General features: G+C 41.5%; 1 protein-coding gene across 15 annotated transcripts in view; it reads left to right on the top strand.

Annotated features, from left to right (window-relative positions):
• ptprsa (protein tyrosine phosphatase receptor type Sa) overlaps window positions 1-25,618 on the top strand; it is a 513,824-nt gene that overhangs the window by 309,823 nt on the left and 178,383 nt on the right. For all 15 annotated transcript variants that reach the window (XM_060941290.1, XM_060941298.1, XM_060941295.1 and 12 more), the window contains one exon: window positions 12,803-12,991. In XM_060941290.1, the coding sequence (XP_060797273.1) occupies window positions 12,803-12,991 (189 nt within the window). The remainder of the gene's footprint in view (window positions 1-12,802; window positions 12,992-25,618) is intronic.

Below are 25,618 nucleotides of genomic sequence, written 5' to 3'. Positions count from 1 at the left end.
AGTGAGGGAGATAAATGGCTGAAACTCTCATCTCTAGGGACATACATTCTCCCTAGACAATTTATGCAAGACCAACAATTTATGCAATGTCTGTTCAAGTAGGTCAACCTTGTGCACCCCTTTTTCGAGGCAACCAAAAAGCAAGAGGAGGCAATGTGGGAGACAGAGAGAGAGAGAGAGAGAGAGAGCGGCATTAAGACAAGGTCAGGATAGCTTTGTAAGTTGGAATAAAAGTAAAGATTGTTCTCTAGATTCCTTCCCACACTAAAATGAACGATCAGGTTGTATAAGCTTTCTGTGCAAAAAGAAGTGCTCGGCTGTTTGATTGCCTGCCACTGACAACACAGACTGTAGACTCCTGCCTCATGTCTCTTACCAAGCACTGCTTTTATTAGGAGAAATGGGTTTGCTCAGCCTTTGGGTTTCATTTGCAGTGATTGCTTGTGGCAATTGGACAGGGGAAAGAGGTTAGGCATCGATGCTCTGGGACCTAAAATAAGAGATCAATAACAAGACTAGTGGGAGACTGGGATTGAATGGCAGCCCTGTGTGGGTATTCTTCATGAATAAAGAAGAGCTGGAGCAAAGTGGCACATATTTTCTTTCCTTGTGAATGAATATGATTTGAAAAAGACAACGACGATATGATTTCCAACCAGATTTTCTTTGAGCACCCCATTCCTGGAGCACTACCTCAGTCTGACTAGTGCAAGGGGCATCTGTTAATATTTAAAGAACAAGTTGTTGCCCTTAAAGAGCATGACGAACTCAAGCTAGTGCCTGTCGTGTCTCTCCTCTTTTTAGGTAGCTTTAGCGCTGGAGCAGGAAAGACGAACATCCGTTCCACAAACACTGACTTTTACTTTCCTTCCAACTATCTTTTTTTTTTTTTTATTGCAAGCATCTTGCTGAAAGCTTGTTTTGCCCAACAACCACGTTATTCACTGCGGGTAAAAAGCACTGCCACCATATTTGCTTCAGGCACATTCTAGCCCAGGAACAGTGCTTGCTGACAGCTGATTGGAGCATTCCCAAATGGGATGGACTGTACCCAGAACTCAAACAAAATGAGGCACTCAGCTTCTTCTCCACATGCTACTGGAGGTTCTTGTCATTCCACTTGCACATTGGTATGTACTGTACATGTCAGTAAATTCAGTGCTTCCTGGTGAGAGCCCAGGCCACACTTGCCTCCCTTGTTTAATGGCTTCTTAGCAATTATCAGCAATTATAGCCATTCAGATGTTTTTTTCCATTTACCCCCAAAATGGCTTTATATTTGCTCCTTTACTCTGTGTGTAGGAGCAACTCTGTTATTATAGGATTAATTGCTTTTGGCTAAAAGCACCGAGTTAAATGCTCATGTTTGGATACAGCGCTTTCAGTGCTTTTGGACTATTGTTTCTACATTTATGTATTTTTACTGAGCAAAGAGGGGATTGGACTCATTCGCATTGTGGCAGTTGTTTGAATCCAAGTGCTTTTTCTCTAATACCAAAGCTTTTTGGTTCACAGCTTGGAGGCAAGACAGTTATCTTTTAAAACAAAAACTGAGCCAACGGCTTTATTTTTCATGAGATGTTGCACCTGCCCACGCATCCTCTGTCTTGTCTTTTAAATAATGTAAGCCTTTTGTTGTGATTTGGCAAAACAACAACAAGAAAAGTAAGACTCTGTTTCCTGGCATTTCCTGTTCATTTTTTAAAATTATTATTATTATTATTATTTTTTATTACCAGAAAATCTTGACTGAATAAAATCTCATAAGGCATGCCATTGTTTTAATCCTTGTAAATATAATTTTATGATTTTGTACATTATGTACGTTACCATTCTTGTGCTCCAAATAAAACAGCACAGGAGATGGAAATAGCTGGAAAGGAAATGCAGTTATTGGCATTGCGCACTGCTTGCTTTAGCTTTTGTTAAGATTGAGTGGCCAGGTCTTGTCCCTTGTATCTCCTGCAGCATGCCTCTTAGGAACTGGAAAAATACAACAAAGGAACTTAAGTGGATAAAAAAAATAAAGAGGTTCTGGTTTTGCTTTCTGACAGAAGATAGAGAGGTGCTATGAGCAATGTGTGCTCTATCTCAGTTTCTAAAGTCTTACAAACCTAATTTACTAAGGTCACTAATGTGATTTATGGAACACAACAATTGATACATTTAGCTGCTCTCGCCTTAATTCGCTTACAGGGTTTGTTTATTTTTTCCCCCCATATAAGTTGTGAAGAGAACAACTCGGATGGCTTTTCAATAAACTATTTGGGTGACCCCAGTTAGTGAGGTAAACTGTGATTTCCATTTCTTCAGAAGTAAGAGGCCTCACAGACCTATCCATGACAGCATCTCAAATCCCGCGGCTTTTCCAAGAGCTTCCAGGAACTTCACTCCGAGTATACACATATTAGTCACTGCCGATAAAGGATCTCTGGTGGGAGCCACTTAATACACAGGCTGTCAGAACATCTCTTTTCATCACCTCAGTTTGTTTACTCAGCCCTTCTCATCTCATCCCATCTCATCTCAGGGCAGCTTGTTGGAGAATGACCTAGCCCAGCCAACCTTTTCTGGTTTCCACTCAGCTTGAGATTTTGCTTTCTACTTCTATAAAACCTCCACTATTCTTCCTATCTGTGCTTACACCTCCTTTGTCTGAGGTGTATATATTTGCACCTCGAGGTGTATATATTTGAGTTTATTTAACTTGTTTGGCTGACGGTTTTAACCAAAATGACGAAAGCACAATGCACAATTTTAGCTTAAATTTCCTTGTTGCAGACTAATTTTGGGGCTCAGCAACAACCCCAGCGTCAGCTTGGCAACTATTTGCTGTGCACTCTTGTGGCGGCTGTTTGTGTAACAGTTCAACAACATGATTTTCTCGATATGCAAGCTGTCACCGAGGCTCTGAATTTTTTTTTTTAAGCATGTTTGATATTCTAGTGTGTGTGAACCCCACTAAGACTAGGAGCAAGAACATTCCTGAGAAACCGTAAATGAGAGCCCAAGAGGGGAAAAAAAAAAAAAAAGTAAGCCATGTAGTGTGCACCCAGCCTCACAACTGAGCAGAATGGTTTTAAGGATTTCGCTCAAGGACTCCATTGTAGCTTGACTGTGCTGTGTTTGAACTCGCAACCTTCCGATCAGGAGCCCCAAACCTTAACCACTGAGCCATCACTTCCCTCCCCGCTAGTGTACCCTACGCTAGTGGTTGTGGGTGGCTCCACCTTCTCTACCACTGACAAGTCTTTGTGAAAGCTGTGTAGCAGAAACAGCTGGGCTTGGTCATGAGTGAGACAAGGCGTGTTCAAACATCGCCACATGTCATGGCTTAATTGTGCAGCGCCTGAAAGATCCCGGGATCCTCGAGTGATTGTTGCTCTGTCAAAACCCAATGGGGGTGTGCTGGCAGATACAGAGGCATCTGCTTAGTGTCACCAGAACATCCATATGCAGCCTGCTGATTTGTATTCCAGAGGTATAATGTCTGCATCCTGCAGATCAGCAAGAGCCATTTTTTGGCAGTGCCAGACACTCAGGCAGGATTGTTTTTCATAGAGGCAATGGTTAATACTATGTGGCTGTGGCTTCAATCATAATATTCCCTGGGTAGTGATGATTTGGATGACTGAAAATCTTCATAGACAGACTCTCCAACCCTCCAGGCTTATGATATACTGCTCCCACCAATGTCTTATGTTCTGCATTCCAGAGCCTTTGGTCCAGTTTGCGCTCAAAACTCTCTTTCATGTTCAGAAATTTAGCCAGAGACTGTGCCCTTATTATTTCTTTTTTATTGTTTTGGGGAGTTCTTCCTACAAGTTTCTTTCAAACAGAACATCAAGACATTGTTCCATCTTTAAGTAGTCTCTCTTATGCTTTCCTCATGTTCAGGTGATGAGTTTTCCTGATGTCATATCTCTGTCAAGTGTGCACTCATATGTGCTGACTTAAAATGACAGAACATTCGATCCTGACCAAAGCAGCTCCTATTCCTGACCACAGGCTCGCTGTTAGGCCTCCATACGTTCTCTTGATTTCTGTAAATGTACTTTCACACACGCTTCTTATGCGTTGACTGGTTAAAGGTGTAATTTATGTGAAATGAAGTATGCCGTAAAAGATGGTTAAATCTTACCTGTATTTTGCAAATTTATATCTGTATAAATCTTTCGTCTTACTATGTGCATCTCTCTTGTTCTCACGCTCACTTTGTCCTATATATTTCCTGACGCTTTCTCTTCCTGTCTCCATGTCTGTCTCCTTTCTGTCTCTAGCCTCTCCACATATACCACTATAATAATAATAATAATAATAATAATAACGCTCAGTGCCTTTTAACAGCCCATCCCTGACTGTGGTGAAGGCTAGTCAGTTAACCTGTTTACAGCACTGATTTACAGTGGTGCTTGAAAGTTTGTGAACCCTTTAGAATTTTCTATATTTCTGCATAAATATGACCCAAAACATCATCAGATTTTCACGCAAGTCCTAAAAGTAGATAAAGAGAACCTAGTTAAACAAATAAGACAAAAATATTATACTTGGTCATTTATTTATTGAGGAAAATGATCCAATATTTCATATCTGTGAGTGGCAAAAGTATGTGAACCTGTGCTTTCAGTATCTGGTGTGACCCCCTTGTGCAGCAATAACTGCAACAAATGGCCCTTTTCCACTACCCTTTTTCAGCTCACTTCAGCTCGCTTCAACTCACTTCAGCCCGATATGGCTCGCGTTTCGACTATCTAAGAACAGCACAACTCAGCTCGCTTCAGCTCTGCTCAGCCCCCAAAACTCGCACGGTTTTGGAGTAGGGCTGAAGCGAGCCAAACCGAGCCGAGTGGGGCTAGGGGCGTGAGGAGACACTCCCCTGTGCACTGATTGGTGAGGAGGAGTGTCCTCACATGCCCACACACGCCCAGCGAGCACGCTGGGATCTGTAAACACCGTAAACCCGGAAGAAGGAGAATTACGAATTACGAGAATTATGAAGCCTTATGCGCCTTGCCTCATCTATACGCTCTTGCCAGTATCTGTTGGCGTTGTCGGTGACAACAAGCCACAGCACCAAGACCAGCAACACTAACGACTCCATGTCCTCCATATTTATTGTTTACTATCCGGGTCATGAGACTACCGCTTAAAAGCTCACTGATGTCACTGTTTGCGCCGCCTAACGACATCACCTGACGTCCACCCACTTTCGCTAACTCCACCCAATGTGTCCACCCACTTCCAGCCAGCACGGTTCAGCGCGGTTGTAGTCGAAATGCAACTCCAACAGCCCCACTCAGCTCGACTCAGCCCAACTCAGCACCGCACGGCTCAGCCCAACTCAGCCGCGTTGGTAGTGGAAAAGCGGCATAAACGTTTCCGGTAACTGTTGATCAGTCCTGCACACCGGCTTGGAGGAATTTTAGCCCATTCCTCTGTACAGAACAGCTTCAACTCTGGGATGTTGGTGGGTTTCCTCACGTGAACTGTTTGCTTCAGGTCCTTCCACAACATTTTGATTAGATTAAGGTCAGGACTTTGACTTGGCCATTCCAAAACATTAACTTTATTCTTCTTTAACCATTCTTTGGTAGAACGACTTGTGTGCTTAGGGTCGTTGTCTTACTGCATGACCCACCTTCTCTTGAGATTCAGTTCATGGACAGATGTCCTGACATTTTCCTTTGGAATTCGCTGGTATAATTCAGAATTCATTGTTCCATCAATGATGGCAAGCCGTCCTGGCCCAGATGCAGCAAAACAGGCCCAAACCATGATACCACCACCACCATGTTTCACAGATGGGATAAGGTTCTTATGCTGGAATGCAGTCTTTTCCTTTCTCCAAACATAACGCTTCTCATTTAAACCAAAAAGTTTTATTTTGGTCTCATCCGTCCACAAAAATTTTTCCCATAGCCTTCTAGCTTGTCCACGTGATCTTTAGCAAACTGCAGATGAGCAGCAATGTTCTTTTTGGAGAGCAGTGGCTTTCTCCTTGCAACCCTGCCATGCACACCATTGTTGTTCAGTGTTCTCCTGATGGTGGACTCATGAACATTAACATTAGCCAATGTGAGAGAGGCCTTCAGTTGCTTAGAAGTTACCCTGGGGTCCTTTGTGACCTTGCCGACTATTACACGCCTTGCTCTTGGAGTGATCTTTGTTGGTCGACCACTCCTGGGGAGGGTAACAATGGTCTTGAATTTCCTCCATTTGTACACAATCTGTCTGACTGTGGATTGGTGGAATCCAAACTCTTTAGAGATGGTTTTGTAACCTTTTCCAGCCTGATGAACATCAACAACGCTTTTTCTGAGGTCCTCAGAAATCTCCTTTGTTCGTGCCATGATACACTTCCACAAACATGTGTTGTGTAGATCAAACTTTGATAGATCCCTGTTCTTTAAATAAAACAGGGTGCTCACTCACACCTGATTGTCATCCCATTGATTGAAAACATCTGACACTAATTTCATCCTTCAAATTAACTGCTAATCCTAGAGGTTCACATACTTTTGCCACTCACAGATATGTAATACTGGATCATTTCCCTCAATAAATAAATGACCAAGTATAATATTTTTGTCTCATTTGTTTAACTGGGTTCTCTTTATCTACTTTTAGGACTTGTGTGAAAATCTGATGATGTTTTAGGTCATATTTATGCAGAAATATAGAAAATTCTAAAGGGTTCACAAACTTTCAAGCACCACTGTAATCAAATCATTTCAGTAAGTGAAAGTAACAGGATGAACAATAAGAGCATAGGATATACTTGTAAAATATGCTGCAGTCTTAGCACGGATGTGCTTCTCAGAGTCTCTTTCATGTCAGTTTTGTTACTGTGTTTTTCTTCATCAATATTAATCTAGGTTAATGCATTTATTTATTGAAATGTACAAACTACCATAAATCATGCAAAAAAAAAATACAGCTTTAGTCTAGATATAATCTGATTTTCAGAGTTAAGCTTCAAAGGCTCATAAGTCCATGTAAATTGCACTGGTTTCTTTTTCATTCTGATTGAAAATGGGAAAACAAGAAAACGTTTTTTTTTATTTTCTGTTTTTCTTGGAAATGGGTTCACTTTGTCAAAAAATTATTTTTAAAACTAAAAGATTGATTCATTTTTTTTTTAATTGTGACGTGTATTCTGTTTTCAAAAAAAGATAGGATAAATATGCAATAAACAAGAAAGAAATAGATTTTGGCACTATCGGGCACTAACAACAAATGTTAATCTATGTTTCTTGCTACTAGCTACTCAGTAATTGCTCATACATATCTGGTTCTTTCACTAAAACCCACAAAAACGGTCTAAATTAATAAAAGCCAAGCAAAGGAGAAATAAATAGCTTTTTAAAAAAGAACATTTTTGTGTTTGGATGCTGACCTTTTTGCTGTTGAATCTTTAATGGAGCGAGATATCGCAAGCCTGGGTAACAACAGTGGGCTGCAGCACGAAGCACTTATCACCATTTTTCCCATAATCACAGTGCAGAGGAGACACAGATCCAGCGGTTGAGAGCTCCCAGAGCAATTGAATTAAAGGCTTTGCACCTGTTTCTTTGTATAATGTGAATCACACGCAACTATTAAAAACAATTACCCATAATGACATCACCCTCTATTTACACTGGAGGAGGGCAGCTAATGCCATAGGGAGCAGCACTCTGCTGGATTGCATGAACACACAACCAGCTGTTGGACAGAGTGGCCAGTGCACTCAGCCCCTATCCTCCCGACATGCTCAGCACAACAACAACGCCATTATCACTGCAGCTTAACAGCTTTTATTCCAGACCAGAGCTGACCATGTGAGCTACCCAGATATCAACCCTCTGTGAATGACACCACTCCTAATTGTAATTCATTTGGAATTTTAGAGTATGTCATGACTCGTGAGTCCTCTAAAACAGGAGGGAAAAAGCATACAGACATCAGCCATCAGTGGCACCACCTGATCGCTGAGAGAACAGCTTTCACACAGCCTTCTGGGGGGTCATTCACACTCAGCGCATCACAAAAGGGGTATTTTTAGGCTAATGGTTGGCCATTTCAAAACCCAGCAGTTAACGCTACTGTGTGGAAGGTTATCAAGAGAGTGACACATTTGTGCTCTGGACTAACAAAAGCAGGATGTGAATGACAAGGTCAGGTGGTAAAAGGTGCCAGGTGTGTAAGATTGCTTGCTGGTGTCTAATGGAAAAAAAAAAATCTGAAGACATCCTGTACACTTGTTTGCTTCCAACTTTGGCCAAGTTTACATTAGACCGTATCTGTCTCGTTTTCTTCGCGGATGCACTGTCCGTTTACATTAAAACGCCGGGAAACGGGAATCCGCCAGCGTCCACGTATTCAATCTAGATCGTGTCTGATCCGGTGCTGTGTAAACGTTGAGAATACGCGGATACGCTGTGCTGAGCTCTAGCTGGCGTCGTCATTGGACAACGTCACTGTGACATCCACCTTCCTGATTCGCTGGCGTTGGTCATGTGACGCGACTGCTGAAAAACGGCGCGGACTTCCGCCTTGTATCACCTTTCTTTAAAGAGTATAAAAGTATGAAAATACTGCAAATACTGATGCAAATACTGCCCATTGTGTAGTTATGATTGTCTTTAGGCTTGCCATCCTTCCACTTGCAAGTGGTAAGTGATATGTGCTGGGATCACACACACAGCGGCTCAGTCCCGAATCATTGCTCGTGCGCTATACTCGCGCGCTCTGTGAGCTGCGCAGGGCCGGAGTGCGCACCCTCCAGAGGGCACTCACTGTTCAGGGCGGAGTGATTTGGAGCGCAGGATGCCTGCGGAGCTGAGCGTATCCGTGTATTGGCGTTGCTGTGTGCACACGAATCGTGTATTGGTGTTGCTGTGTGCACACTAATCGTTTTAAAAACATTAATCTGATGATCCGCTGTTACGGTCTAATGTAAACCCCACCTTTGTGCAACAGTATGGGGAAGGCCCACAAACTTTTGGCCATATAATGTATCACCTAAAAAGGATGTTTTTGTTTTTCTTTCACTCAGTCCTTGTTCATTATTACACTTACTGCCATGAAGATGCTGCCACACTTGCAATGAACTCTTTGCCTCGAATATGCTGTCATGACCCACAGTGACTGTTATTAAATACTATACATGAATTAAAACTGCTGTGACACGATGAATAGTCTACATTGGCTCACGTTAAAATTTCTCAGTGAAGTACACAGTGATCGAATTCTGTCTTTTTGGCTGAATCTGATTGCCGTAAATCATCTTCAGGAATCGCTGCTATGATCTTCCATTAGCTCCGAGGATCAAGTTTGCTAACATTGTATTGGTCACCTAAGCGCACATTCTATTAACCATGACTGGGGAATTTCTTAATGATGTCATTCTGGACAGAACACTTAATTTTTCTACTTTGAAATGAAATAAAATGGCTGATGTAACTTCATTTGAATATGTAACTCTTAAACTGCACTGTAACTCAACTGTTCTTACTGTGTGGATTTTCTGGACATCCAAACCAAACCCACTGTTCTGAACTAACTGAGGTTAAGGCTTGCCATAAACTCTATTGATAGAAATTTTTTCATCAGACATCTTGCTGTGCTGCTCACCAAACAACAGTCTAGGCTCCTCCACCAACCTTTATCTTTTAACTTCTCTGGGTCTGTTTAATTAAGCTTAGAGCCAATTATTCTCAGTGTGTTTAAGGCTTAATTCATGTGGCCAGGAGCAGTCGTCTACAACAAGGTCACTCTGACACCACACTGCCCTCAAACCATGATTTTAGCACATTCTTTTACCACCAAAACACTCACTACTGAGTACAGTGGTGCTTGAAAGTTTGTGAACCCTTTAGAATTGTCTATATTTCTGCATAAATATGACCTAAAACATCAGATTTTCACACAAGTCCTAAAAGTAGATAAAGAGAACCCAGTTAAGCAAACGAGGCAAAAATATTATACTTGGTCATTTATTTATTGAGGAAAATGATCCAATATTACATATCTGTGAGTGGCAAAAGTATGTGAACCTATGCTTTCAGTATCTGGTGTGACCCCCTTGTGCAGCAATAACTGCAACTAAACGCTTCCAGTAACTGTTGATCAGTCCTGCACACTGGCTTGGAGGAATTTTAGCCCATTCCTCCATACAGAACAGCTTCAACTCTGGGATGTTGGTGGGTTTCCTCACATGAACTGCTCGCTTCAGGTCCTTCCACAACATTTCCATTGGATTAAGGTCAGGACTTTGACTTGGCCATTCCAAAACATTAACTTTATTCTTCTTTAACCATTCTTTGGTAGAATGACTTGTGTGCTTAGAGTCGTTGTCTTGCTGCATGACCCACCTTCTCTTGAGATTCAGTTCATGGACAGATGTCCTGACATCTGGCCCAGATGCAGCAAAACAGGCCCAACCCATGATACTACCACCACAATGTTTCACAGATGGAATATGGTTCTTATGCTGGAATGCAGTGTTTTCCTTTCTCCGAACATAACGCTTCTCATTTACACCAAAAAGTTCTATTTTGGTCTCATACATCCACAAAACATTTTTCCAATAGCTTTCTGGCTTGTCCACATGATCTTTAGCAAACTGCAGATGAGCAGCAATGTTCCTTTTGGAGAGCAGTGGCTTTCTTGTTGTAACCCTGCCATGCACACCATTGTTGTTCAGTGTTCTCCTGATGGTGGACTCATGAACATTAACATTAGCCAATGTGAGAGAGGCCTTCAGTTGCTTACAAGTTACCCTGGGGTCCTTTGTGACCTTGCCGACTATTACACGCCTTGCTCTTGGAGTGATCTTTGTTGGTCGACCACTCCTGGGGAGGGTAACAATGGTGTTGAATTTCCTCCATTTGTACACAATCTGTCTGACTGTGGATTGGTGGAGTCCAAACTCTTTAGAGATGGTTTTGTAACCTTTTCCAGCCTGATGAGCATCAACAGCGCTTTTTCTGAGGTCCTCAGAAATCTCCTTTGTTCGTGCCATGATACACTTCCACAAACATGTGTTGTGAAGATCAGACTCTGATAGATCCCTGTTCTTTAAATAAAACAGGGTGCCCACTCACACCTGATTGTCATCCCATTGATTGAAAACACCTGACTCTAATTTCACCTTCAAATTACCTGCTAATCCTAGAGGTTCACATACTTTTGCCACTCACAGATATGTAATATTGGATCATTTTCCTCAATAAATAAATTACCAAGTATAATATTTTTGTCTCATTTGTTTAACTGGGTTCTCTTTATCTACTTTTAGGACTTGTGTGAAAATCTGATGATGTTTTAGGTCATATTTATGCAGAAATATAGAAAATTCTAAAGGGTTCACAAATTTTCAAGCACCACTGTATCTCTCAGACAATGGGACATTTCAGGTACAGAGTAAAATGAAGTGACAGCAAGCATCTATGCCGTTCAACAGACTGATTTACAAATAAAAGGAGCATCGATGATGGGAACACTGAGTGTGTCATTCCAAACTGCTAATGTTGTTGCAGCTCTTTCCCTGAAGGGATTCAGTGCACAAGAGGTGCCACATCATCATGGGTTAATAATTACTGGATAAAGTTTGTCCATAAAGCCTAATCCAGCACAAATCCTTCTCATTTCCTGAAGCCTGTGCTAAAATATTTATCTCAAAGGAAGAACACAAGACACAAGGTTTCTCTGTTATGTGCATTTCCAAGACAATTTTTAGTGAAGAGGCCATGACTTGGTCTCTGTAGCAGCTTTATCACTAGTGGCCAATGTCTTACTGCACAGAAATTCATCTGTTTTCATGTGTTCTACCCTGGCTGCCATACCATGTGGGGTTAAACACACTGACCTCTGAGGTCCATCTGAGCCACCCGATGCCTTCAGGGCATCCGCAGGGACTCTGACTGGCATATTGCATGTTTCCATCAGGCCATGACTTTTGTCTTTGCCCAGGGGCAGTTGGGTCACAGAAATAAGAGGATTTTCTGCAGTGTGCTCTTTGTTTTTCTTCATTTATTGCTTTAAGAAGTAGAGGTAAGACTTTCGATTATTAATCTCAGCTCATTGTTTGATTGTTGGTCCATAGTGCTTAGGGAGGCAATCTTGTTTTCGCAGGTACTTTTACAGATTGAGCATGACTTCCAATTTACCAAGTGAGTTCATGTTTTGTCTGTGGATAGGCTTCGTTCGGTAATCCACTTTAAAGAAGCAGTTCTGGCTTAGATATCATCTTTAGTCTCTGGGTGTTACTGGAGTGATGCAGTGTGAGAGCCCATATCTCTGGTTTGGTTGATGATGATTCTAATGAGGCCTTATCAAGATTATCCCTCTACCCCTGTGCCTCATTATATTGGTGTTAGAGGCATTGCAGTGTTCCATTGTCACAGATCCAGGAGGCAAGAGAGCAAAACTGGACGTGCTTTCTGGGTGGGAGGATACCTGTCAATCAGAGAGACACTAGCCAATTACAGGTGTGATTGTGAGCTTGTGTATTTGGAAGACGGTAGGTAGCAGTTTCCTCTGAGGGTGTTACGCTGTCCTGTGATGCAACATGAGGAAAAGGTTGAAAAGATGCAGTTGACTGACTTTTTACACGGCCGACTTGAGGAAGCATCTGTTTGCCTTCACCCTCCTTGTTTGGTAGCTGTTGTATGATAGTAGAGAGCTGCCTGGTGGGTGGAAATGAGAGAGAAAATGGGGGAAATCCAAAAACAGACATGCAGTAGATGGTATGGTCTCATTATCCATATTGATTATTTCGGAGTCTGCAACATCATCCTCTCCGTCTTCTCTCCCACAGAGGACCTGGTTCCTCCAGGCTTCCCGAACATCGATATGGGTCCCCAGCTGAAGGTGGTAGAACGCACCCGCACGGCCAACATGCTCTGCGCTGCGAGCGGTAACCCTGACCCTGAGATCACCTGGTTCAAAGACTTCCTTCCGATTGATCCCAGTACAAGCAATGGGCGGATCAAACAACTCAGATCAGGTAAGACAGTCACATTCCATTTTTCTGCAGGGTTTCACAAAAATGCTTGATTTTGCACAAAGACTTTTGTTGCAGGATTGAATTGAAACCTCCTTGCAAACTTTACAAAGCTGATACCCAGGGGCTGTTATTGAACTGTGAATGAGGAGCAGGTTAGTGCAGATTTCATGGTAGAATACAAGTAATGTCAGTTTCAGATTATTCACCTTTGTTGAGTGATTCAGAAATAGTCTGAGTATATAATTAACTTCTGTTAGGAGTTGTTTGGAAGAGAAGGAACTACGCCTAATCATTACATATGACTCGTTCTCTACATGACTTAAGGCACACTGCCTGTTCACCAATGTTACTAATGATATGTTATTAACCCATGTACTGTGTTCATTATTTAGCAATACATGTCCCATTGACCTGATTTTATAGCAATACAATTGTAAAACATATTAAAATATACATATCTGATCTTTATTGCAATGTTTAAAATGGCAACGTGAACAACATTTATGGAAATAGGCACACCAAATCCCTTACTGTTCTTAGCACTTAGGTCAAATGAACTGAACATAATCTCTGTAACAGAAATACTAAAAAAAAAAAAAACTGAAGGCAGTTTCAACTTTCAACCAGACACTGAATACCGTCTGTATAACGTACGGTTGCAGTCAGAAGTGTTTTAGTTGACCTGTTCATTTTCTGGAGAAGAATGATTGTACAACGTACGTTTTTAATAGAAAAAACAAAAGAATTTGGTGCACACATTTTGATTTATTTTGGGCTTTCTGAAATCAACACAGGATCAATAATATATATACAGGGTCAAAAATCTACATACAACACACGTAATATTTGATTAAATGTCCCTTAAGTTTCATCTTGATCAGTCGCTTTTGGTAGCCATCAACAAGCTTCTTGCAGAATTCTGGTTGGACATTTGTCAACTTATCTTGGCAGAATTGGTAGAGTTCAATTAAATATGTGTGTTTCCTTGCATGGTCGCGCCTTTTAAGCACAGTCCACATATTTTCGACAGGATTAAGGTCAGGAATTGGGGAAGGCCATTCCAAAAGCTTAATGTTAGCCTCAGGCGCGCAGCTTGTGAACAGGCAAGGCAGGCAACTGCTTGGGGCCCTCTGGCCCAGGGGCCCCCCGAGAGTCGGGGCCCGAGGGCTGTTTTATGTACCGAAATGTCTCAAAAATATATATATTTGAAAAAAAATTATGTTTGAAAAAACAGTGACAGAGAGAATTGAAAAACCGACCTCCCTGTTAAAAATAAAGGTTAAATCAAATAAACAACAATGGGCGATTTGCAGTGACATCATCTCAGTAGGAAACCTCCCGAACGGGGCCCCACGTCAATCCCACCTCACGTTAACCTGTGTGATGTTAACGGACTGCAATGGAAAAGAAGCTGAGGGAAAATGAAGAGGAGTTATCCATCTGGTAGTGAGAAGAGGAAGGAAAAAAAGAGAATGAAGAAAAAAGAAATCAAATCAAATCAAGTTTATTTGTATAGCGCTTTTAACAATAAACATTGTCGCAAAGCAGCTTTACAGAATTTGAACGACTTAAAACATGAGCTAATTTTATCCCTAATCTATCCCCAATGAGCAAGCCTGTGGCGACGGTGGCAAGGAAAAACTCCCTCAGACGACATGAGGAAGAAACCTCGAGAGGAACCAGACTCAAAAGGGAACCCATCCTCATTTGGGCAACAACAGACAGCCTGACTATAATATTAACAGTTTTAACAGGTATAACCCTCAACTGTCCTCATGGGGCCGTCCTTCACAGGAGTGGGGCGATAAAACTCCGACCAGACACAGGGCACCAGGATGGATCAAGCAGGTCCGAGGGGCAGAAGAGGCCAGCATCTCAATCCCAGGATCAACATGTAACTCAGAGGGACAGATTGGGGTGGGGGGGGGAGAGAGAGAGAGAGAGAGAGAAAGAAAACACGTTGTTAGGTATGCCCTAAAAATGACAAGTATTAAATCTGTGTGGTAGGCTCGCAGAGACGAGAGTCTTTACATTAGGCATAACACACAACAATGGCATGTTAATATGGTAAAAAATATCATGACCTGCTCTGGCTGGATGCTTGATTGGGTGATGGGAGCACACTCCTCAGCAATGATGAGATGCAGATGGGACCCTTAGGGCTGGCCAAGACAATTCAGTTACATTTCACCGGGTCTGGGACATGCGACAGAATGTCTGACGGCCGATTCCCTGCAGGCTACGATAGCCAGTCGAGATCTCCACCCTCTCCACCAAAAGATTTCCTGTTGACTCCATGTAACTCAGAGGGACAGATTTGGGGTGGGGGGGAGGGAAAGAAAACACAGGTTGTTAGGTATGCCCAATGTCACCTGAATAAGTAGGAACAGTATACATATTGCACCGAGTACAAGCAGGGACTCCGGCAACTAACTATGACAGCATAACTAAAAGGAGAGAGCCAGAAGGTAACACAGGCATGAGGGAGCCCCGGGACATAAAGCAGCCAGCCACTACACCGTCAACAAACTCGAGTGAGCAAGCGATTGGGGACTGACAGCATCCATACATCCCAGTTTACCAAAACACTCTATGTCTGAGGACCCTCCAGATCTACTCCTTTACCTCATAAACACCATTAACAAAAGGCTTGACTAAACAGATATGTTTTCAGCCTAGACTTAAACACTGAGACCGTGTCTGATTCCCGGACATTACTTGGAAGGCTGTTCCATAACTGTGGGGCTTTGTAAGAAAAGGCTCTGCCCCCTGATGTAGCCTTCACTATACGAGGTACCAGCAGATAGCCTGCACCTTTTGATCTAAGTAGGTGTGGCGGGTCATAGAGGAGCAGAAGTTCACTCAGGTACTGTGGTGCGAGACCATTTAGTGCTTTAAAGGTCAATAGTAGTATTTTATAATCAATACGAAATTTGATTGGGAAAGACAGTGGTAAGTCGAGCAGATAATGATATAAGCATAACATTAACAGTAAATGACTGCTGTTATTGAACAAATGGTGTTACTTTGTGTGAGACCGACCTGTGCTAACATTAGCTTCAGAATGTGACCACTGCATAAAACTGACCCTAACGCTAACTTACGCGAATGTTAGCTGCTGTTCAAGTGTCTCCCTGGTCTCCCTTGTTCTTTACCATTGTATTTTCACATTTGGAATTTAAAAACTTTGGTTTCATACATTTTTCGTTGGTGTCAGATTATTTATAACGTATTGGTGATGAACACTGGTCAGAAGGGCCCCCTGGAAATTTTTGCCTGGGGCCACAACAGACTCTAGAATCGCTTCTGGTTAGCCTGCTTTATCCATTCCACAACCAGCTTTGATGTGTTTGGGGTTGTTGTCCTGTTGGTGCACCCAATTTTTTTTCCCAAGTTTCAACTGTCTAGCTGATGGTTTGTGGTTATGCTGAAGAATTCCTCCTTCATTATCCTATCCACTTTGTTTAACCATGCGCAACAGGTGCCTTGGAATGCATTTATTCAATATTTTCAATTGTTCTCTGATGTCTAACGAGAAGGTATGTTGACTTTGATCAAGGCGAAAAATGCCCAGATGCGGTTTTACGTGCATCCCTATTTACAACCCTATGATTTGGCCCTAGAATGGAACAAGAATGAAACAAGCTATATTCCCTTTCTTTGGTGGAATCATTAATACGTTGATGAGCTTTGCTCTGAGTGAGTGCATGTTGTAGACAAGTATACCAGGGCGCACCAGTCAAAAGCCACCTTCCCGAATTTGCACAAACGCGCTGCCGTGTTTCCCATGAGCTCTCCATCTCAGCATTGCTTTGTTGTGGGAGGATGACGATTCCCTTGGTGAGTTTCTCTGGAGAATTTCTGCGCGTATGCATGCAAAGTCCGGATGTTTATTTTGCAGAGTTAAGCCCCTTAGGAGTTCATTCCGGTCAAAAGCTACGTCTCAGAAGTTGCATGAGAGCACTGTTCTGTCTCCACAAGCTCTCTGCCTCAGCATTGCTTTGTTGCGGGAGGATGGTTTGTCACTGTTTCATTCTTCACAATACCTACAGAACTGTTGAAGTTTGGGCTGTGCAGGTTCATGGTGGGTGGGTGGATAGGTGGGTAGGTAGGTAGGTACATTATTGATCCTGAAAGAAATTACAACTACTACTACTGGCTAGGCACCCACTGGTGTTAACGCCTTAAGTGGAAGTAATTTAGCCTTGGCTAGAACATGGGCTGGTATATGCAAATTCCGGTCCATGAATAATAATGCGTCTCGACTGTTACGAAATACTCCAGGATTTTGGAATTGGCATGTTTTAGCACACTCTTTTGCACATGGAGGATTTGCATTTGAAGGAGGAGACGAGTGTTTCAGCTTCACAATATGTCACTTCTTCTATGTACTGAACTATTTTCAACTTTGCTGAGGCAAATACAGATTTCCATTCACCTTTAACAGTTAGTGCAGTGTTCTCGTGGTTGAATTCCTTATCTTTACTCCTCCAAACATTGCAAGCTGGCCTAGTGGTTCGTGTGTCCACCTCTTGACTGGAAGATCGCAAGTTCAACTCGAGGCCAGGTCATACCAAAGTCCATCATAAAAATGGTACCTATTGCCATCTGGTGAGGCACGCCGGATTGCAGATGTGAGTAGGGAGTCAAACTCTTGTGGTTACCAGAGGACTGCGCCCCCACTGTAACCCTAGCTATGTAATAGGTGAGAGGCTGAGGACTATAGAAATGGAGATTGGCACTGCCCAATGTGCCTTAAGGGCCTGGGTAGTATTAGGCTGGGAGACTGCCTGAGAAGACCAGGTCCTGGCATGGAAGGGACTTTGACTCCTCCAAACATAGCGCTGTTCATTGTGACCAAATAACTCAGTCTTTGTCTTATCTGACCATAAAAGTTTTCTCCAGAGTGCATTTTCTTTGTTCATGTGTTCAGCTGCAAACTTTAGTCAAACTTGAAGGTGTCAATTTTGGAGCAGGGGCTTCTATCTTCGATAGCAGCCTCTCAGCCCATGGCAATATAAAACTCGCTTGACTGTAGACAGCAAGATTGGTGTTCTAGCAGCTTCCAGTTCATGGCAGGCCTGTGCCTTAGTGGTTCCTGGGTTGTTTCTGACCATCTGAACTAATTTCCTCTCAGCTGAGGGTGACAGTTTGGATCTTCTTCCAGACCTTGGCAAAGTATCTACTGGCAGTAACGTCTACTTGTCAAAGAAATCCTTTTTTGTGTTGGCACAGAAGAGCTACCAGCTGTAGTCTGCCATGATCACTAACTAACAGGAAGTTAAGAGGCCTTGGCAAGTTAAAAGACATTTTGGAACTTTCAGTACCACACAGTTAATAATCTAAGTGAGTGTAAGTATATTTTTGACCCTGTGTGTATAATTTAAAAATAAAAATAAATTAAAACTTGCGCACAAAATTCTCTTTTTTTCTATTATAGATATATGTTGTACGATGATTCTTTTCCAGAAAAAGAACAATTCAAAGAAATTCTTGAAAGCCCAATTTTGCCATGATATTTACGTCCGTGTTGGGTGTATGTTAACTTCTGACCGCAACTGTAAATACAATGTATTTTTTTTTTAAATAATAAATTTGACCCTTACTTTTATTAAAGGTTTAACTGGGTTATCTTAGCTGCATTTATGTTATTAGCTTCTTTGTACAAATTCCTTTTTTCTCTTTTTTTTTCCCTTGAACTTTCATGGTTGCACAATCCTAAAAAAAAAATAGTAATAAAAAATCAGATGTGTGTCACTGATTTGTTACCTGGTATCAACCTGGTAATGTGAACACAGCCTTTGACCTGAGTAAAACACAGATGTTAAAAAGGACGCAATACAGAAGCTGCCCGCATGGTGAGTCGCTGTATTTTCTGATTCACAGTTCTGTACAGTGTGGCCTCACTGGAAGTATCACCGACATGAATAATCACCTCTGAGCACAGCACTAGTGTACAAATCCTTTTCACATCTCTCTGTCAGGACAGAACGTAGGCAGAGGCACTCAGGATGAAAGATGTGTTGGTTATTAGATCGTCACCCTCTGATTTTTTTTTATTTAATGTTTGTTATGTGATGTTACACTTAATGTAGGTGGCGTTCTTTAGGCCACACGACTGACCATCAGTAACAAATATGTTGAGAGGATAACTGTTTACTACCAAAATGGGCCATGCTTCGAATGGGTTAATGGTAAAGCTGTATTTTCTTGCAATTTGCTTGCAGTTAAGCTGCTTGAAAGATATTTGCCTCAGGTATTAACATGGCTTCCCCCTGCAGCTCTGAAAGCTCTCCACCTGTGTGCGTCTTCTGTCTTCACCTGTGTGAGGGTCTGTTTACAGGTCTGCTGTGTCGTTGTGTCTCAAACAGTCTTCATTTTTACGTTCTGTGTTGTTTGCTATGTCCGTGTCAGTCAAAATTGTGGTCTGACGCATTCACTTTTTTCTACTTGCTTTCCAACAGCATAAACTTAATTACTCTAGCAATTTGTATTTAAAGTTAACGGCTAATGTTGAATTTGAAAATCTAAATGACCTTGCAATAATCTACATGCAAAACTGCTGAACTATATTATTAGTTTTATAAACCATAACTAAACTATATTAGTGTGGGGTTTTTTTTCCGATATCAGCAGCAGTCATTTGATAAAACAACACTTTCAAAAGCCGTATATTTTTTAAATGGCTGACTGTAATTGCGTTCTTGCTGTGATAATTACTTTAATTAGAACAGTTGATTGAACTGTAAATTAATTTGCTTATATGCAATAAGTATCAAAAACAGTATGCTGAAAAACATTAAACATTTTAGAGATTTAAAAAGTTTCAGACATTTCTACTTTGGCATAGTTAAGAAAAGTATACTTTAATATTGTCCAGTAAAAGCAGGCAAGGCTGTTCCCTACCAACACCGTTTGGATTCAGGTGTCTGTGTGTGTAATACCAACCCTAAAATCTACTACTCTGTTTTTCCTTTTTCTTTTCTATTCTTTGTCATTTTTCAGAAGCTCTTGGTAAGTGTCTCTTTGGGCCCGCCAGCTGCCCACTGTCCCTGCAGCAGATGGCATTTTAAGTGCTTTAGAAGTGCATGACCGTCCCTTTACCTCTTTTTCCCTTGTCCTACACCTTTCTTTTTCATCTCCTGCCCTGCTAACATAACTGTTCTCTGTATTATATCAGCTAAAAAACTTTCATCCTTTTGCTCATTTTAGATATTAATAAAAGCTGGACACTTGCCTTGACTTGAGCTTTGCAATGCGCAAATTTTGTTCAGCGGAAATAAGGAAAGATCTAAGCCAGAGATGAGAGTATGTGTTGTGTCCTCGAGGCCTGTCCACACATGTATGGATGTTTTTGAAAACACAGTTTTTAGCTTTTGTGTAAAAATAACAGAATATTAAAAGCATATCCAATCACACAAAACTGCAAAAACAATTTGAAAATGCTCAATCTTAGTAGGTGGCAATAGTATGTCATTAACTGTTATGCCAAAAGCTTCAAGAATAACGTTAAAGTGCGTATCACGGGTAAATTCAGGAGCAAGATCAATGTAATTCTCCTATTTTATATTAAACTTTGGTCAAATATCTGTAACATTCTGCATTTTCTGCAATTTTTTTACCTTGCGCAATACCAGAAAAATTCAGTTGAAATCAAGCCATTTGAGGCGAATTGTTCCGCCTCTGAAAAAACTTGGCATTTGGATTTCCCGGCAAACATTGATTTTCGTGACGTCACGTTCGGGACGCCTCCTTCTGAATCCTACGTCAGCGCTGGTTTGTTTATGAGAAAACAACCTGGTGGTTTTCTGCAAATTTCTTCAACGTTATCGTGTAATTATTAAAATGGTTAACAGATGTATCGTAGGAGGGTGTAGCAACACCAATCTTGATGGGATTAGTACTCATCGTTTCCCAAAAGACCGGACAATGAGAGAGAAATGGGAGCGCTTGGTCTACACAGGCTGTGCACTGAAACCGTGCAAAGCTCGTGCAGCCTGCTGGCGCTTCCGTAGGTGACGTCACGAATCTGGCTCCAGACTCCCTTGGGATTTTTCCAGACGCATTTTGTTCTTTAATTTTTTTTCTGCTGTAGACAGATGGCCTTGTGCAAAATTACCCTTCTGGATGAGTGTGTAAAGGGACATACTTTCATATTAAAAAAAAAAAAAACCGAAATTGGTCCAGAATATGCCCTTTAAGAGTTGCATACTGAGCGACAGAAAAAGTCAAATGCAGAAAAACACAACCATGGCCACAATTAATTCATTTATTCATTTATTCACCTTCAGTAGCTACTTTTATCCTGATCCAGGGTGCAGTTGGTCAAAAGTTCTAAAATGAAAATTGATAAACATGTTGATTCATATGTGCGGACTGATGAGGTGGAACTACTGCATGAGTACAAAGTGTTCACTTTTATCCAAATTGTCAGTTTGTAGTATAGCTGATACCACCAGAGCTGCAGTACAGCACGTATCATATTCTGGCAGCTCCACACAAAGGTACAGTGGCGCTTGAAAGTTTGTGAACCCTTTAGAATTTTCTATATTTCTGCATAAATATGACCTAAAACATCATCAGATTTTCACACAAGTCCTAAAAGTAGATAAAGAGAACCCAGTTAAACAAATTAGATAAAAATATTATACTTGGTCATTTATTTATTGAGAAAAATGATCCAATATTACATATCTGTGAGTGGCAAAAGTATGTGAACCTCTAGGTTTAGCAGTTAATTTGAAGGTGAAATTAGAGTCAGGTGTTTTCAATCAATGGGATGACAATCAGGTGTGAGGGGGCATCCTTGTTTTATTTAAAGAACAGAGATCTATCAAAGTCTGAGCTTCACAACACAAGTTTGGGGAAGTGTATCATGGCACGAACAAAAGAGATTTCTGAGGACCTCAGAAAAAGCGTTGTTGATGCTCATCAGGCTGGAAAAGGTTACAAAACCATCTCTAAAGAGTTTGGACTCCACCAATCCACAATCAGACAGATTGTGTACAAATGGAGGAAATTCAAGACCATTGTTAGCCTCCCCAGGAGTGGTTGACCAACAAAGATCACTCCAAGAGCAAGGCGTGTAATAGTTGGCAAGGTCACAAAGGACCGCACAGTAACTTCTAAGCAACTGAAGGCCTCTCTCACATTGGCTAATGTTAATGTTCATGAGTCCACCATCAGGAGAACACTGAACAACAATGGTGTGCATGGCAGGGTTGCAAGGAGAAATCCAGTGCTCTCCAAAAAGAACATTGCTGCTCATCTGGTTTGCTAAAGATCACATGGACAAGCCAGAAGGCTATTGGAAAAATGTTTTGTGGATGGGTGAGACCAAACTAGAACTTTTTGGTTTAAATGAGGAGTGTTATGTTTGGAGAAAGGAAAACACTGCATTCCAGCATAAGAACCTTATCCCATCTGTGAAACATGGTGGTGGGAGTATCATGGTTTGGGCCTGTTTTGCTGCATCTGGGCCAGGGCGGCTTACCATCATTGATGGAACAATGAATTCTGAATTATACCAGCAAATTCTAAAGGAAAATGTCAGGACATCTGTCCATGAACTGAATCTCAAGAGAAGGTGGGTCATGCAACAAGACAATGACCCTAAGCACACAAGTCATTCTACCAAAAATGGTTAAAGAAGAATAAAGTTAATGTTTTGGAATGGCCAAGTCAAAGTCCTGACCTTAATCCAATGGAAATGTTGTGGAAGGACCTGAAGCGAGCAGTTCATGCGAGGAAACCCACCAACATCCCAGAGTTGAAGCTGTTCTGTACGGAGGAATGGGCTAAAATTCCTCCAAGCCGGTGTGCAGGACTGATCAACAGTTACCAGAAATGTGTAGTTGCAATTATTGCTGTACAAGGGGGTCACACCAGATATTGAAAGCAAAGGTTCACATACTTTTGCCACTCACAGATATGTAATATTGGATCATTTTCCTCAATAAATAAATGACCAAGTATAATATTTTTGTCTCATTTGTTTAACTGGGTTCTCTGTATCTACTTTTAGGCCTTGTGTGAAAATCTGATGATGTTTTAGGTCATATTTATGCAGAAATATAGAAAATTCTAAAGGGTTCACAAACTTTCAAGCACCACTGTACGTATAATAATAAAACTAAGAAAAATTAAATTGCAAACAGATGATCAGAAAAACAAATTTCAGAGAACAAAGTAACAACCTGGTTTATTAACCATGATAAATGAAGTTCTTACACGAACACAAAACTGCAACGATCATGCACAGGTTCATGCTGTTCCATCAGTGTTTTCAAAAACATGCATTTTTCCCATACACTTGAAAACAGTTAAAACAGTCTTAAGATTTCTCCATTTTGGAGGCTGGTTTCAAGAAGATTCATTTTCAGAGACCCAAAAAAAACATGTTTTCATGTGGATGGGATGCCAAATACTATGAGAGAGAAAAATTATGCTTTCAAAAAAGATTTCCGTATACATGTGGTCTCTGCTGACCAAGTGCCCACATCAGCTATAAAAATCCTTAACCTGCGCTCATCCATCTTCGGGAGCTCTGCAGCTCAAGGCGCTGGTCTCCCAGCCTGCACTGGATAGAGATTTTCCTCCTGCTAAAGCCAAGTATTATCTTAACTCTCCATGCCCTGACAGAATAACACTTTGGAGCTTAAGTCTAAATCTTAGGCCTGGTCTGGCTCCGTATCATCCACTTGGCTTTCAAGCGAAACTTTTTTTTCTTCTTTACATGATTGTTTTTGTTCTAAAGCAGATCCCGACTTCCAGAGTGCAGCGAGGGGTTAGTTAGCCCTTGCTGTTTACTTTTTATGGCTCACCAACTCTACCAAGATGCTGTGTGTTGATCGGCTGCTTTCTCTCACAGCCTGAGGGATTTAAGATGATGAGAAAAAGGCCTGCAACGGCCCTCCCGCCCTCCAGATATGATTTCCAGCCAATCTCCTCAGCTTTCACTCTGCTACTTTTAATCTCCGCTCCAAAACAGACTGAGGGCAAGAGAGAGGGTTTTTTTTCCCCCCATATCCTTTTTTTAAGGATGGTTGTGTGTATGGTTTTTATAGATTTTTTTTAGTCCCTTAGAGGCAAGTGTGTCCAGGTCCCTAAGGCCTTCTAAAGTGATCTATGGTGCTTGTCTTTGCGTGGACAGTCATCAACTCCCTACCATAAAAACTGAAGCTTGGAGCTCAAGAGAAAACCAGTAAGAAAGTAGCAGGAAGACAGATTTGCTGTTCTGCTGGTCCCTTTCACTGACCATGAGAAAATCAAGTCCAGGCCTATCTGTTTGTCGGGTTGGCCGTCTCCTAGGATTATCCGAATCAGTACCCAAGAAGTTTCAATGCATGGACAATAAAACACCACACCAACACTTAAAGATTCTAAGAGTAATGCCTAAATGCCACCAAAAATGGTCCATAAATAAAGACCAACATACTGGGCTCAAGCTTAATGCCATGAGTAACGTCTTGATTCAAGTGCATACAGCGTACAGTCATGTTATTTACACGGCTGACATTTGAAGACAGCCTGATATTCCCCCCTATGCTGTTCCCATGGCTCCAAACCTCAACTCTCACTGGCTTTGTCAGGTGCTGGAGATTAACAGACACTACAGAAGGAGGGCTCATGTGCTTTATCTTTCAATAAAGCTTCTCCTGTCCTTATTTTAGGCCTAAACAGTCTGTTGCTTGCTCACAACCAAAATGTGAGTCATAGTTTTACAAAGTGCATGTCAGCACTGTCCATGAGACAATTGTATTGGGCAACAGTCCGAACGAGAATGCAGAGAGCAGAGGATTTGTCTCAGCGGAGGAGCTGGTAAGGTCACTGTGGCCTTGCCTGGGCTAAGTACATGGCATCGAGCCCAGTCCAAGTCCCAGCCATGCAGATGGACAGATGCTACGGTCAGATTGTTGCTTCCCCTGTCCCATCCTGTGTGGGTTTTCTGAGCAAAGATGCAGTGGAAATGACAGTTCATTGCCTTCTAAAATTCTAGAGGGCATAGGCTGCAGGTCTCTGAGATTCTTAAGGAGCCTTAGCATGGAGAATACTTGCTTTTTTGAGACGATGAGTGAATTTTGCTGTAAGGAGAAAACTGGGCCTACCACATAATGCTAATGTCTTTTTTTATTTTTAAGTGCTGGAGGGAGACTTACTTTAGCATGGCTTTTAGTAAATATTTCATTTTCCTTTTGTTTTCTAGGATAAATAACCTAAACCCAAGGATGTTTTTGCTATACAGACAGTTTAGACTCCTGTGATGCATCCATTATCTCCATTGTTTTGCATTTACGCTTCCTTTTGTCACTCTCAAGTAATGACCATACCTCAACCTTTTACAATTAACCTTTTAACTAAACTTAAAGCTCTAACCTTAGCCTAACCTCAGCCTAATCTCACCTAACTCTGAGCTAGAACCCCCCCCCAACCTTAACCTTAAGCTTAACTCTGACTCTAACCTTAAAAATATGATTAACACTGCAGCCTCTGAAGCCCTTTAACAGATGATTAACAGATCTCTAACCTCAACCTTAACAATCTTCCTGATTCCGTCAAACCAAGCCATAAAAGTTTCAAGTCTAAATGTTTTGCCTGCTTTTCAGAATTAGTACTATAAGTCTTATC

Source organism: Neoarius graeffei, chromosome 15 (genome assembly GCF_027579695.1).
Source record: "Neoarius graeffei isolate fNeoGra1 chromosome 15, fNeoGra1.pri, whole genome shotgun sequence".
In the NCBI taxonomy this organism is placed as follows: domain Eukaryota; kingdom Metazoa; phylum Chordata; class Actinopteri; order Siluriformes; family Ariidae; genus Neoarius; species Neoarius graeffei.
The sequence above is the reverse complement of the archived record's forward strand: the minus strand, read 5'-3'. Positions and strand labels throughout refer to the sequence as shown.